This window comes from Pipistrellus hanaki (genome assembly GCF_964339955.1).
Source record: "Pipistrellus hanaki genome assembly, chromosome: X".
NCBI lineage: Eukaryota > Metazoa > Chordata > Mammalia > Chiroptera > Vespertilionidae > Pipistrellus > Pipistrellus hanaki.
The window spans coordinates 6465723-6481660 of record NC_140524.1 but is presented as its reverse complement, the minus strand read 5'-3'; the positions used below and the strand labels follow the sequence as shown (position 1 = coordinate 6481660).

General features: G+C 45.6%; 1 protein-coding gene across 4 annotated transcripts in view; it reads left to right on the top strand.

Annotated features, from left to right (window-relative positions):
- Positions 1-4572: 4572 nt before the first annotated feature.
- Positions 4573-15938, top strand: part of SHROOM4 (shroom family member 4) — a 192312-nt gene continuing 180946 nt past the window's right edge. The window contains exon 1 of one of the 4 annotated variants that reach the window (XM_084870953.1): positions 4573-4878. In XM_084870953.1, coding sequence (XP_084727079.1) covers positions 4762-4878 — 117 coding nt within the window. In that variant the 5' untranslated portion in view covers positions 4573-4761. Of the gene's footprint in view, positions 4879-5477; positions 5556-15938 lie in introns of those variants that run through there. The other 3 variants (XM_084870956.1, XM_084870955.1, XM_084870954.1) reach the window with 3 other exon arrangements.

The following is a 15938-nucleotide window of genomic DNA, read 5'->3' as shown; positions in this document are numbered from 1 at the left end:
AAATCATGATCTAGAAGAGATATCTGCACTACTGTGTTCATTGTATCATTACTCACATAAGCCAAGAGGTGGGAACAAACTAAATGCCCATTGACCAATGAATGATTAGAGAAAATATGGTACATACACACAATGAAATATTATTTAGTCTTTTTTAAAAAGAGGAAATACTGTTATGCTACAACATAGATAAAACTTGAGAACATTATGCTAAATAAAACAAGCCAGTCTGAAAAGGACAAATATGGCATGATTTCACTTATATGAGGTATCTAAAGTAGTCAAATTCATAGAAGCAAAAGTACAGTGGTAGTTGCCAGAGTCTGGGGAGACATAGAAATGGGTATTGCTGTTCAAGATGTATAAAGTTTCAGTCATACAAGTTGGAAAAGTTCTAGAGACCTGCTGGAATACATTGAACATATCCTATATAATAAAGAGGTAATATGCAAATTGACCCTCACACCTTTGCACAAGATGGCTGTCTCAGTGTGGTCAATGATGGCCACCCCATGTGGTCAAAGATAACCTCCACAAGATGGCTGGCAGGGGAGGGTAATTGTGGGCAATCATGCCAGCAGGGGAGGGCCGTTAGGGGAGACCAGGCCTGCAGGGGAGAGCAGTTTGTGGGGGGAGGGGGACCAGGCCTGCAGGAGAGGGCAGTTGGGGGTGACTGGTTGGCAGGGAAGGGCAGTTGGGGGTAACTGGTCCTGCAGTGGAGGGCAGTTGGGGGCAATCATGCCAGCAGGGGAGCAGTTAGGCATCAATCAGGCTGGCAGGGGAGTGGTTCAGGGGCTTTCAAACTGGCAGGCAGAAGCAGTGAGAGGCAATCAGGAAGGCAGGCAGGTGAGCTGTTGGGAGCCAGCAGACCCAGATTGTCAGAGGGATGTCCGACTGCTCACAGGAATCAGACCTAAACTGGCAGTCGAACATCCCCCAAGGGGTCCAAGATTGGAGAGGGTGCAGGCTGGACTGAGAGACATCCCCACCCAGTGCACGAATTTCATACACCAGGCATCTAGTAGTTAATAATACTGTGCTGTAAACTTAAAATTTTAAGATAATAGATTTCATGTTTTCTATATATTTTTTTTACCAATTTTTTAAAAATATATTTTTTTACTAGAGTAAGGATTCTGAAGCTAAGGGTATATAAGCCTCAGACAAAACTGTATATAACATTGGGAGATTCTGTGAGGTTTTTTTTTAGAAGTGAGATTGTACAGCTTTTATTAGAATCTCAATAGAGTCCTTAATTCAGAGAGGTGCTCAGGACACTGCTATGAGGAATATTTGAGTTTACAAAGGGTCCATCTAATAAGGTTTTCTTTAAAGTTCAGAAAAGGACTAATAGTTCAGTTTTCTTTCTTCCCAAAAGGTAAACTGTTTGATAGAGTTCTAATGAATAATAAACTTTGTGAGGATGTGTGTGTGTGTATTTCTTAATGAGGTAGAAGTAGATAACCCGCTTTAATTTCTCTTTCCCTGTTTCTCCTGATTGGCCTTTTGCCCACCTATTGTATTTGCTTTTTTTTTTTTTTTAAAAAAAAACAAACCATTTGTGATCTTTCTTAACTTTTAATATTAGCGTAATCTAATATTCTATCTACATCCCCATTTTCATATTCTGATATTCCTGAGTGAGATGATTCTCTCCAAATGGCTTCAACTATTATCCAAAAGTATATTATTAATCATCACCTCTCTCTTGCTATGGAGTTTCCTATTTCTACCTGCTTATTAGACTTCCTACCTTTTTCCCCACAGGCAATTTCACATACCTTAGGTGAATTACTTATGTTTGCTGGACACACACACACACACACACACACAGAGAGAGAAATATACCCAGGGACTCCTCTCCATTGCTCTAATTTCACTTGGTTCATCTCCATCATCAAGCCTTTGTTTGCACATCCACTATGTTTAGACACTGGTCAGGAAATAGTCACAGAATTTGCAAACTGTAGAGGAATTTAAGAAATCAAATAGCTCAAGCCCTTCCATTTACAGAAAGGGAGAAAGATCTGCTTCATATCACACAGCAATTTAATGGCAAAACCAGCTTAGAACCCAGACCCCTCACATTCTACCCAGTATCCTACATAAATGATGAATCATGCTCCCGCTAGCTGTACTTCTAGGGAAGACTGAAATTCCTGCTACCAGCAGTGATTTTTATCAGTAAACAAGCGACATTATCTAGCCATCAGCTATTTAAAATGTCTACTAGTACTTGTGTGCTGTGTACACCAGGGGATAGGTAGTTTATGTTCTTCTGCTGAAGAGATGTAAAGGACAGACCAAAGAGTGCAACAAGACATCAGCAGGGAGTTCGTTTTAGAATGGAAATAGATTGGTTTACTTTCATAATAAGGTTGTAAGGATTTTTACTTTTTTCTTTTTTTTTTTAAATATATATTTTACTGATTTTTTACAGAGAGGAGGGGAGAGAGATAGAGAGCTAGAAATGTCGATGAAAGAGAAACATCATCGACCAGCTGCCTCCTGCACACCCCCCACTGGGGATGCGCCCGCAACCAATGTACATGCCCTTGACCGGAATCGAACCCGGGACCTTTCAGTCCGCAGACCGACGCTCTACCACTGAGCCAAACCGGTTTCGGCATACTTTTTTCTTTTTCAAAGTGTTTTCATATGTTCTATTTCATTTTAGTCTTCAACAGGCCTGGGTGGGGCATATTAGCTAAAATTTACAGATGAACAAAAGGAGATTGAAAACAGTGATTTGTCCAAGGTCACTAACTTAGTTAGTGACAAGGTCAGGACTCACATGCATGACTACCGATTCTAAATCTCTTTCCTCTAGTCTAGACACATAATTCTAGTAGACCTTGAGTGATGACTACATATCCTGTGAACTGAACTTTACTACAGATTTTAATATGCTGAGACTGAAACATGCTGAGTTCTACCAAGTGATAATCATAGAGACAGGAGTCTTATCCCAAAAAAAGGGGGAGGGGGATCTGAGTTTAAAGACAGGACAGAGCAAATGAATGTTATGTAATAGGTTGACACACAATTAAGAAGAGACAAATGGAGATGCCATTTTCTCAAAATTTCTGCTTTCTAGTGGGGGAAATGAAAAAAAAATGATCATGATCAAAATTATTTCTGCATGTCTAAAACACTGAAGGTGGTTTTCCATTTGATTCATCTCAGAGGACTTTTTAAAAGTGGGCTATAGATACCCAAACTGCCATTTTATTCAAGAGAGGTCAAGTCAACAGTCCAGAAGGCTGAGGAGAAAGGATTGGGGGAGGGAGGGAAGCCCGTGAGAGAAGTTTTGCCTCAGCACAATGCAGGCCAAAGTATGTTGAAGAGGCAAGGGACAGGTGAGAGAAATAGAAGCAGAGGGTGGAAACCTTGCCTGCAGAAAGCTGTCTGTGGAAGGAAGGGTGCCAGAGTGTGTTCCTTGGCACCGAGGAAGATGCTGCCCAGGAAGAGGGCAAGAGGCTGGAGGAAGGAGAGAGTGGAAACATCCTGTTGAGTCACAAATGAGTTGTCCAAACTTTCCCTGCTAGTGGGAAGACCTTCAACAACTCACTGCCTGCAAATGGCTCCAGAAGTGACACCTCAGAAAGGAATGGTAACCTGCCCAGGTCAGGCATAGACTAATACTGTGTGTGTGTGTGTGTGTGTGTGTGTGTGTGTGTGTGTGTGTGTGTGTGTGTTTGGGGGCTCCTGGTCTACAAGCCCAGTGTGAACAGAGGAGCAGAGATGTCTGGACCCTGCCTAAAAGCCTGTTCTTACAAAAGGCACAACATTGTTAACTGGCCCGCTTATCAATGGATGCTCTTTCCTGTAGGTTTGTTTAGGAGTGCAAACAATACTGCTAGTCATACAGTTTGCTGATTCCTGGCTTGGTCATCTCAGTGGGGCAAGTGCAAGGCCGTGCCAGGAACTCCAGATGACTGGAACATACACAAGCACAGTGCTACCCATAGACGCCAGCGCTGAGCCGGGTGCGGCTGAGCCCGGGCAGGGGGCATCCTCAAAGTGCTTCTTTATTTAAACTATGCTCCGGGGCAGTGTTTCATAATGACCCTACACACCTAGTGCATAGGCACAGAGCAGCCTACACACACAGCCCCACTGTGTTCGCTGGCCTGCTCGCTTTCCTTTCCATCCCTCTAGGCAAGATCCACAAATTAGCAGCCTTGTAACCCTCCCAGGAACCGGTTCTTGGGACCTTCGAGAAGAAAAAGGCAGTCAGAGGAACAAGAAGGCGCTCGCTAATCCGGGGAACCAGGGTTTCAGCCCACTAGGCCACGCGGGCCATCTACACTAATGCCTGGCTGGAGGGGCGGGGAACCCCGCCGTAAGGAGGAGGACCAAAGTGGGGGCCAGCTTGAATGAAACAATGTAACAATTGATGTGAGGCCTCGCCTTGCTCCCACTTCCCGGCGATCCTATAGGCGAGGTCTCAGGGACTGCCCCTCCCCATTGCTCCGTTTTCTTGTCCATTACACGCCATCCCTCCGCCTCTCCTTCTTTCTTTTCTTTTCTTTTTTTTTTTCCCTCCTCCTTTCCCCCCCTCTCTCCCCCTTTCTCCAGCTCCGTGTCATTTCCTCCTTGCGCTCGCCCGGGCCGAGCGTCTCCAGCCGGGAGAGGAGGCGGAGCGGGGCGGTGCGGGGTGGCGTAGCGCTGGAGGGCAATGGTGGCGGAGCTGCTGGGGGCGGAGGCAACGTAGCCCCCGCGGAAAAGGAGCCCCGCGGCGCCTGAGCCGAGCGGAGGATGGAGAACCGGCCTGGGTCCTTCCAGTACGTCCCTGTGCAGCTGCAAGGGGGGGCGCCCTGGGGCTTCACCCTCAAAGGGGGGCTGGAACACTGCGAACCGCTCACGGTGTCGAAGGTAAGCCCTGGCGCCTCTGCCACGGCGGTGCCCAACTTTGAATGGGCAAACGGGCGTACAGGCTGCAGGACGGGGCCCTCAGACCAACTTTGAAACCGGGCTCGGGCTGAGGGGTGAGAGCCCCCCGATGGCCCCGTAGCGGCTCGGAGAGCCCCTGCCACCAGCCCGGGCACAGACAGCCCCTGCAGTGTGGCCAGAGCGCTGCACGCAGACACACTCCGGAGGCTCTTTCGCTCCCCCACGTCGGGGGCCGCTGCTCCCCTCACTTTGCCGAGAGGAAGTGGTGGCTGATGGGGGTTTCTCCTTAGAAGTTCCCGCGCCCCTTGCAGGACGGCGAGCCGCGAAAGGGACAGGCGAGGCGGCTTGGCAGCTTTCTCGGCAGCGGTGGGTGGCCCTCGGTGGGCCATCCCGTCGGGGCAGGTTGCAGGGCGAGGGTCTCCCGTGGGAGCAGAGATGAGGCATCGGTGACTTTCGTCGGCCGCACTTCCCACGGCCGGACGCGCGCACATCCATTCAACTCGCGGGGCGTCGCTGCCGCTGCCGGGGGCACGGCCTTTCCCTCCCCGCCGAGTCCTGTCCCAGCGCCGGCGAGATTTCCTGCACGCCGCGCCGAGTGTGGAGGAAACTTTTGCGCCATGGAGCGCAGCTGTGCTGGAGCTGCCGCCGCTGCCGCCAGGGTTTGTTTGTTTTAGGAGGCTGTGATCTGCTGGAAGCCAAGTCCCAGCTGAGGACCAGGGAGAGGAGCCCTCCCAAGGGCTGCAGAACCCGCAAAACTAGCCGTTCCTGGGAGGCGTGAGGGTGGGGGCCGCGGGGGCCCTTCCTGGGAAGAGGGACTTGTAGAACAACTCACCTTGAGGCGCCAGATCGCCAAGGAAACCAGCTTCATGGACTTGATTTGCCCCTTTTTTGTTTTGTTTTTGTTTGCATTTCTCTTAAGTGCTCAAACCTGAGGAGCCTTACCAACCCGCTGAAATGGTAGTGGAGGTTGTAGATGTGGGTTTGGGCTGGAGAAAGAAAGATGTGACTTCTCGGCGCGGGGGGGGGGGGGGGGGGGAAGTCACTTCTTTTTTGACTTTTTAACCTGGGTCATGTCTCAGCAGGGGCGCGAGTGCCCCCTAACCTGAGCTGCTTTTGCCTTGCTCTGGAGCTGCTGGTTAATTTCTAGAGCAGGGGTCCTTGAGGCCTCGGGGCCCACCCACACTCTTACCAGCCCTGTGGTGTTGTCACGGGGGGTACCACTCAGCTGGAGCAGTGTGAGGTATGCGGAGGCACACTTTTGAGGAGCTGCCCGGGAAGCCTGGGATCTTGAGCCTCCTAGGACACCAGTAACTAGTCCAGATCTTCATCCAACACTCTTCCCCTATACTAGTCATGTGTTTCTAACCAGCCTGAGATGCCTTTGGAAGCCACTGTCATCCCCCCTCCTAAGGCATCCCCTTCCAATCTTCTCTGGAGGGAGTGATATGCTTTTCTTTAAACAAAAACACTGTCAAACAACCCTTTTGGAGATGGCAATCCTGGCCTTCGGCATTTCTTCTTATCACCCCCACCCTCCTTTTTCATCAAGGTCACAACTGGCTATGTAGCCCTCCATGATCTGGCAGTTCCTCTTTTTTCTCCTTACACCACCCACAGAATTTCCACCGTCTGCCTGAACAACCTGACTGGGAGCGGTCACTTGTGACCTCTGCCCAGGGCTGACCCATTCTGAGAAGTACCCCCAGAGAGTGCTTGCCGCTGTGCTGCTGGATTGTTATGCGAGCCAGCACTGGCATGGCAGGGGGTGTTACTAAGTATGGGGCAGTCAGCAATTTGTGGTCTGGCTGAGGGATTATTTGCGGGTAGATGAGGGTTTCCTTGACCAAGCTGCCAAGGAAGTGACTCGTGTGTGGAGAGGCAGGGTGCCTTTTAATGATTCCCTTTCCATTGAATGTACAGGTGACCCCTATTATATGAAGGCTCATTATTACACACATTTGGAGAGGTAGGGGGTAAAATCATTTCTCCCCTCCCTCCCAAATAGCCTGGTTTCTTATAGTAAAAGCCAGCTATATTTAATCTGGTTAGCCCCAACAATATATAAAGGGGCCATAGTATTTTTTTTTCCAAGTGCGGTGGTTGCCTATTTTTTTTTTTTCTTGCCAAGCCACCTTATGGTACATTTCATTCCCCTTAAGCTTTAGAACAATATAGCTTTCTTCTTGAAAACAGCTTCAGTGTGAACACACTGGTGGTGATGGAATGGAAGGGCACAGAAAGAAAATCCCATTGGCAGATCAAAAATGTGGGTTCTAATCCTTGCTTTGCTACTCACTAGCTCTGGGAGTCTTCATACTTCACTTGTCCTCCATGGACTTAAGTGCCACATGCCTACAATGAGTTTCAGGTGGGTGGTCTTTAAATAAGACGAGGATGGTCTGGTAGCCAATCCTTTATGCTAGCTCAGGCCCTTTGCTCCCCAGAAGAGTTTCAGACTGAGGAAGATGATGCTTTGTTCCACTTTCACACAGGGTTACTTTTATAGTGTGTTTTCACATCCCTTATTTCATTAGCACTTTCCCGGCCCCCCATGAGGAAGTCAGGGAAGGTTGTGGACAAACTGATGGACAAACTGAGTGGCCAGGATGCACTGAGTGGCTTGACTAAGTCTGTCTTCTTGCAGTTTGTGAAGGGGCATGGGGCAAATGCCATTCAGGTACATATCCAATTTTGGCAACCTCCCGCTCCAGTGACCCTTTCTATGCCAGCCTATGGTTCCACAATGGGCCAGGACTGGGCTGTAGACACTCCCTGATGGAGTCTGGGCTCAGGGAGTGGGATAGGACTATTTTGATAATTTTAAACCACGTGTGATGATCTCAGGTTGGCAGAGACAGAGGTAAGGTATAAGAATCATGGTTGGAAATGGAGAACCTCCTTTGGCATCATAGGGAAAGAATCTCAAAAATGATGGGGTCTGGATGGTGTGGTGTACATGCCTGGAGATAGCCATCTTAAGAGTGGATGGATTTGAGAAAAGGTGATTAGTGGGAAAAGAATGCATGTAGTATGAAAGTCTACCTCATATTTGTCATGGGAAAACATTTGGACCAAGAAATAATCAGGTTGGGGAAATCATCAATTCCTACCAACTCCTGGGATTTTCCTGAATGTGAGGAATTCAACTACCCAAAGTTATGATGATTGCTATAGTTTCCTCCTGACAATCAAGAGACAAAAAAGAGGAAATGTGGGTTTTTTTTTAAGTTACTGTTAATTATCCCAAGTGTTAGAGATGGTTTCTAATTTCCCTATTGAAATATGACCCACAAGAGAACTGGGATCATGTCCTTGGTGTTACTAATTCCTTTGGTTAGTGTCTTATACTACCTTGTTGGTCCGTGGAATCCATCTAGATGAAATGGGGATTCTCTTCTAAACAGATTTGTCTGTTTTGCTATTTAGGGGTCCCCTTTTACAGTATAGACAGCCATCTATGAAGTCGGCTTCCTGCGCTGGAAAAGATCATCTTTGGGAATGGGTGACCTTTCCAAGGTTCTGGAACTAATTATTGTGCATCACATGGGGCCTTTTAGTGTGGTGAAGGACTAACTCCCAAGAAGCACACCCCACGGAGGTCTCATTGTGAATGCCAAGCCCAGCCTGAAACACAGCTAACAATGTTTCACAGGAACTGTCCTTTTCCATATAACAGGACCTCTGCACCCAACAAGAACTCAGACTTACAGCCAAGTTTATTGCCAACCACAAGAGAGCCTTAATCTGACTTTACTGGGATGGAGTAGGAACCAGATAGAGGGAGGCAAAGGGTGGAAATGAGGGACATCTATAATACCCTCAACAATAAAGATATATATATATATTAAAAATAGGGCCTCTTAGAGCCCCCTTAGTGATTCAAATTTTATCCTCCTCTCTGTCTCTCTTATCCCCACCCACTGAGAAAGAGACTGAGCTATAGCATAGCATAGCATAGCATAGCATAACATAGCATATGGTTCCTATACTCATTTTGTTATTGGTAATGTGCCCTGAGGTTGGCTAAGGGTGGAGAAAAGAAAGGGTGGAGACCAGTGTGGAGATGCAGGAAGAGGAGGAAGAAAATTGGGTGTGGGAGGTTAAGATGGGGCAGAAAACAGGTTCACCCTACATATTTGCCCCCTTCTTGGCCCATTTTTAGCGGCAGTCTCCATTTGGCACAGTGAGGGAAGTTGGGGCTAGTGACTGTCCTGGAACTAAGTTAAGTAGAGTGGAACAGTAGCTTGGAGGAAAAAGAAGCTTCACCTCCTCCATGTAATGTGCACTGATGTCACGATAGCAATTCACCCTTTCTAGACCCAAGTCTCTGTTTGCAAAATGGGGTTAGGCAAACATGCCTGATTTTTATCATCAAAGATGACATAAGAATGAATTGGGAAAACTCTAATACTGCTTGTCTAGGAAGATGGCAGGTAATGCTCTTTAAGTTGCTTTTAGGCCCTCCTCATCCCCACTGTGGGCATATTTCTAGAAGCAGCACACAAAGATGCAGTTGAGATTTCAAGAGGACATTGGTAAAGTCAGATTAAGGCTCTCTTGTGGTTGGCAGTAAACTTGGCTGCAAGTTTGAGTTCTTGTTGGGTGCAGAGGTCTTGTTATATGAAAAAGGAAAGTTTCTGTGATGCATTTTTAGCTGTGTTTCAGGCTGGGCTTGGCATTCACAATGAGACCTTCATGGTGTGTGCTTCTTGAGAGCTTAGTCCAGCATGGTTACTTTATGACTCCTCTCCTCATATCTGCCTTTAGAATCAGCAAAGATTCTACTTCTTTTTTTTTTTTAATATATTTTATTTATTTTTCACAGAGAGGAAGGGAGAGAGATAGAGAGCTAGAAACATCGATGAGAGAGAAACATCGACCAGCTGCCTCTTGCACACCCCCCACCGGGGATGTGCCCGCAACCAAGGTACATGCCCTTGACCGGAATCAAACCCGGGACCTTTCAGTCCGCAGACCGACGCTCTACCACTGAGCCAAACCGGTTTTGGCGAGATTATACTTCTCAGTTCCTCAACTGCTCTCCTCTTCCATACAGTAGTAAGCATTTGGGGACATGATGTAGGAATTAATCCAGAGAGATAGAAAGAAGGTTGAAGGAAGGTAGAACGGGAAGGGAAGTGGTATATCTGATAACCTTTGGCTGAGCTTTGGGTACACACTACTTTTGGGCCTGCTGGACTGTCACAATATACCTGGTATCCTACTGAGATCCTCATGTGTGGTCCCTGAAGTGAAAAAGGTGAAGTCTGTTAAAGGGTTTTCCATCATCTAAGCTTTAGACAAAGAAAATAATTCAACTCCAGATGGGAAGACACTTAAATGTTGTCCTTTAAAAAATTAAAATTATTTATCCCCTTGCTCTTTCCACCCCCTTCCCAGGATATTTTTAAACAGACTTGAGATTGGTGTTTATAGAGTGATTACCTGGAGAGAACATCACAGTTTTTAGTTTGGCTTCTTCAGAAGCAGTGGGGGTTGGAGGAAAGATGCTGACCCATCTGAGAAAAGTTACTGAAGAATAGTAAGGATTAAGTGAAAGGTGCTCTCACTATGCCCCCCCCCCCCCCCCCCACACACACACACCAAAGCAGACTCAAAGCAGGGCTGTTAATCTAATGCTATTCCTGAAGGAGACCTAGAATCTCAGATTCTCAGCTGGTGAGGGCTTTTTGGAAGTCCTCTGGTCTTAGTCTTAACCAATCCTTGAGCCTCCTATGCAGTAGCCCTGAGCTTATTCTCCTGTGGTCATTAGGGGGCTTGCTCCCCTATTAGTTAGTCCATCTCACTGTTAGAAAGTTTTGTCTGTGGAAAGTTTTTTATTAAGTTGAGATGCAATCATTCTCCAACTCTCATCTATGGGTCCTGGCACTACTTTCTGGGACCACGCACAACAAGGATGCTTTCTCTGTCTTAGAACAGCCTTTGGGAGGTCCAAAGACAAAGACTGTGTCCCCTTGTTTCACTTTTCTATGCTAATGAGGCATAGATCTTTCAGCTGTTGAGATCCAGTCTCCTCTTCTGTTTCTTCCTCCCACTCTGGCTACAATCCAGCCTATCTATAATCCTCTTGAGTTATGAAGCCCACAGCTGAGTACCATAACTGAGGAGAGTATGACCAAAGTTGAATAGGATCATTCTTGAAAAATAAATACAGCTGAAGACCACTTTGGCTTTTTCTGGAGTCCATGTCATATGAAGATCCTGTGTCAAACAAAGTCTTAGTGGCGATATCTATCTATATTGCTGCCAAGCTATACCTGCACAAGCCCTCCACATGGGCCTCTGGAATACCCATGTAATACATTTGGGAGGGACACACTTCACCTATAACTATTTTTTAATATATTTTATTGATATTTTACAGAGAGGAGGAAGGAGATAGAGAGCTAGAAACGTCGATGAGAGAGAAACATCGACCAGCCGCCTCCTGCACACCCCCTACCGGGGATGTGCCCGCAACCAATGTACATGCCCTTGACAAGAATCGAACTTGGGACCTTTCAGTCCGCAGACTGAGGCTCTACCACTGAGCCAAACCGGTTTCGGCCACCTATAACTATTGATTTAGAATTTCCCCTAGCCCTGCTCCTAGCTCAGGCCAGCCTTGGGAGAAGTGTTATAAGGGAGATGAGAGGACAGAAGCCTTGATTTCAAGGAGTGCATATGTTTATACAAAGAAAACAGAGAAGGAATTTTTATCATAGAAGAATTAAGTGGCATTTAATGAATAGTGTCAAAGTCAGACTCTAAAACATCAGATTTAAGTTATTTTAATTTTTCCCCAACTGCTGGCTTAGAATTTGTAGGAGCAACCTCTCTAAACTTAAGTTTCCCCTTTGGGGAAAAATAGGTGTCTCCAAGATTGAAGATGTTGACCATGTGTGATATACAATCAGCCCCCAACTTACAGACCTCTATGTAGGAATTTAGACACAGCAGGTCTTATCCCCAACTCCTGTCAGATACTTATCTGCACATTAAGTGCACATTGCCACTTGCACTGACTGCGAAAGCCCCTGCTGTTGCTGCCATTCCTGGGTTCTCTGACCTTCTTTGTGTACCTGCTGGAATACCCAAAAGAGTCATTCCTGCTGGAGGTCTTGCACCCATAGTTTCATTTCCCCATGTCCTCATATCTATCAATTTGTCACCTGAGATGGGCAAATAAATACTTTTTTGTTTGTTTGTTTGTTTGTTTGTTTGTTTTTTTTTCTACTGAAGCCCTGGTCAGGAAGTGTATTGGGGTGGAACTTAGTACTCATTATTGCTGAAGGATGAGAGGCCTGGAGAAGAGAGAGTGTCTAGGACACATGTTCTATGGATACAATGTTATGATAACTAGTGTCGTGGTGCACAAATTCGTGCACATTGAAAGGAAATCAATTAGAAGAAATATTTTAATATTGCTATTCGCCCTTTCTCTATAATAGAAGTGTCAATCAAATTCACAATTGATAGTGACAATCAAAACACATGTGTGGGATTGGTGCCAGTGAGAGCTTTATATGTATCACACATGTGCGAGTCAACTTAGCCTTTTATAAATATAGAATAAATTTGCTTAGTTAGACCTGCTTTCTGGTGTAAACTTTTCCCAGCCCAGTGAAGCACCCCAGCTCTCTTTCAGGCAATTGTCAGCAACACAGCAGTAAATATCAATATGAAGCAGATTATTATTATAGATCATGGAGGGAGAACAAAGGGTAAAATATTTAACTGCAACAGTGTTTGACTGTATTTTGCACAGTGGGAAAACCTGAAGTCATTTTCAAGTTCCATCATTTCTTACTTCTTTTCAGTTGGGTCAAGTTTCTAAACTTTCTAAATCTCGATTGTCTTGCAGGCCAGGTCGAGGTACCCCACCAGTGTACAAATCTATGCTCTGAGTTTCTAGTATACATATAAGATTTTTGTTTAATCTCTTCCCACTCTCCTGTCTCCCCGTTTCCCTCTGTTCCATGTTTCCATACCTGTGCATTGAGCATCTGTCCCCTGGTGGTCAATGCGTGTCATAGCTACCAGTCAAACGGTGGAACTGTTGAATGGTTGACATTTAGCATTATATATATATATAATTTTAGAGGCCTGGTACATGAATTCGTGCACCAGTGGGGTTCCTTGGCCTGGCCTGCAGGATCAAGCTGAAACTGGCTCTCTGACTTTCTCCAAGGGTCCTGGATTGTGAGAGGGAGCAGGCTAGGCTGAGGGACCCCACCAGTGCATGATTGGGGCTGGGGAGGGATGCAGGAGGTTGGCCAGCTGGGGAGGGACTGCTGGAGGGCTCCAGGGCTTCTCTGGCCTATCTCCATCAGTTCCAATTGGCCAGACCCCAGCAGTGAGCTAACCTACTGGTTGGAGTATCTGCCCCCTGGTAGTCAGTGCAAATCATAGCAAGCAGTTGAGCATCCTTAGCATATCATTAGCATATTATGCTTTGATTGGTTGAATGACTGGTCAATCAGACACTTAGCATATTAGGCTTTTATTATGTAGGATATATGGCCAATGGTCAGTGCATGTCATAGCTACCAATCAGACAGACACACACTTAGCCTTTTATATATGTTATTGATAATAGCTAGGGTCATAACAGTTTTGGGAAGGCCTATTTAAATCATAGTTTATGACTGATGAACTTTCAGAATCTAACCACCATGTACAATATTCTACCTACAGGGAACTATTCAAAGGTCTGAGTTACTTATTTATAAAAAGTATTTTCTGCAAAACCATTCATAAGTTTGGAATAAGAAATGCTCTAGATATCGCTGTTATACATATCTGGGTGAGTTTGGGGTTTCCACCAAAGATGCTCATATCACTGAGTGTTTGTGCACACAGTGTATGTATACATGGTTAAATTTTTTTCTGAAACGGAACTCCATGTTTACTTGACTTATCTTGTTATCAGCAATTGACCCTTTTATATTGCTTATGTTGGTACCTAGATCACTTTCAGCTTCTGTGTAGCAAATATTTTGTCTCTTGGTACTCCCCTGAAGTATACCTTTTAGGAAGACTTTAATTAATTACATCATTAACAAATAAGTTGATATATTATTTTTCTTGGTTAAAGATTGTGCTGGGGCAGAGGTTTGTTTCCTAACATTCCTTTGCCCCATCTAGTGTGAATAGGCCAAGTGGAAAGATCATCTTAGGCATTAGTTTTGCAAGGAATTCTTCCTCACATCACACTGGTATGTTTACTTGGGCACATAGCCATCCTGGCTAAGCACTGAAGTTGCAAGGATCAAGATGACTTGGTTTCTCAAAGTAACTAACCCCTCCCCTTTGACTTCATCTCCACTCCCTCTTCTTACAGTATGATTCGGTGGCTATGCTATGTCACAGAGTGAGCACTGCCTAGTACGAACAGAGACACATTTTCCATGTGTCAAGCTGCCCTTCTTTCATGACTGGTCTTGGATTCCCAGCCCCCACCCATCAGTACCAGTTGCTTGAGGCCTACATGTTGAACTGTCTCATTCAAATGCCATTGCTTCTTTGTTCATTCATTGGCTGCCCTGTCCTCTGTCCAAAATCCAACTTTTCCCCTTCTTTGGTTAGAGTGGGCCCTTCCAGTCTGCTATACCAGCTTAGTCCCTCTTGTCTTAGCCATACTTCTGGTGGCGGGGGTGGGTGAGAGAAGGTCACAGAATTAAAGTTGATAAAGTTTAAAAACACTCAGCAAATTGATAGCTAGATTAGGGGGACATTTTCTCATGCTGTGACTCTCTATCTTGTTTTAGTGGAGAACAAGACCTTTGTCACATTCCTGATACCCTCTTATCAACTTGTTGAGTAATCTTGGCATGTTACTTCACTTCTCTGGACCCTCCTGTTTCTTCTCAGACTCTCCATGAGGCAAGCTTCTGCTTTATTGATGGGTTGCTAGGGACTCCAGTATCCTTGCTTGGTCTTGGTGGAAGTGTGAAGGTTGACTGACAGCAAGCAGTTCTTACAGTGCATTGCTTAGCTCCACACTACTACTTCCTATCTTTCCAGAAGTGACTATTTCCTGGTATGTTCTCAGGGATGGCATGCAGCATGGTCTGTTAACTTTCACTCAAATCTTTTAATGTTATATCTGTGAGGAATGCAGGAGGTGGGACTAATTTGACAGGATCAAGGGTTAAGCCCAGTGATGGACAGACCCTTTGTGATGTCTTCTGGCCCCCACCCCAATGCCACTCAGCAGATTCCCAGCTGTATGGTTGTCTCTTTTCCTGAGCCTCTGGCAGGAAACTTTTAAATGGTTCTCCTATACTGCCTTTCACGGTCCATCAGAAATTGATTTTTCTTATGGGGAAGGGGGTTGGGGTGAGGTGAGGTAGAGCTGAGAGTAAATCTGGTTCAACTAGTTATTCTGGAAATAGGCTAGAGTCTCATGGCTGCAGCCCCATCTTTGCTTATGAAAAGATGACATGCTAAAGCCGTGTCTTTCTTGGGCTGCCTTGCTGTTTTCTATTTCTTTTTGTTTATGTTTTATGTAAGTAAGAGCTCCTGTGGAAACTTCTGCAGGTAGGCAGCTTTTGATGGCACCTTATCTGACTGATATGGTGAATGATGACATCTTGGAGTCTCAGGGGTGAGTAAATGTCTGGTACCGACGCTCATGTTTACTGAGAGTTCGAGTTCTGTGCTAATTTAAATTTTCAATCAGGGAGTATCAAGATAACAGGCTGAAAAGTGGACAAGGTAAGTACTTGGATATACCACTTGTGTGGATGTGCCTCACTGGATAGAGACAATGTAGCTTGGTTGGACCTCAGCAACCTCTTGAACCAAAAGTGTCGTCTAAATATGATGGGATAGAAGAGGTACTGGATCTGCTACATGGCAAATACCGTGGTTTTTAGGTGTTTTGTATATATTCTTATTTAATTTTTACATTAATTCTTTGAGGTAGATATTGGTGGCCCCATGTACAGATGAAGGGACTGTGGCTCAAAAAAAGTTAAGTTGCAGACTCCAAGTCACACAGTAAGTGGAAGAGCTGGCATGCAAATTTACTTCCGTCT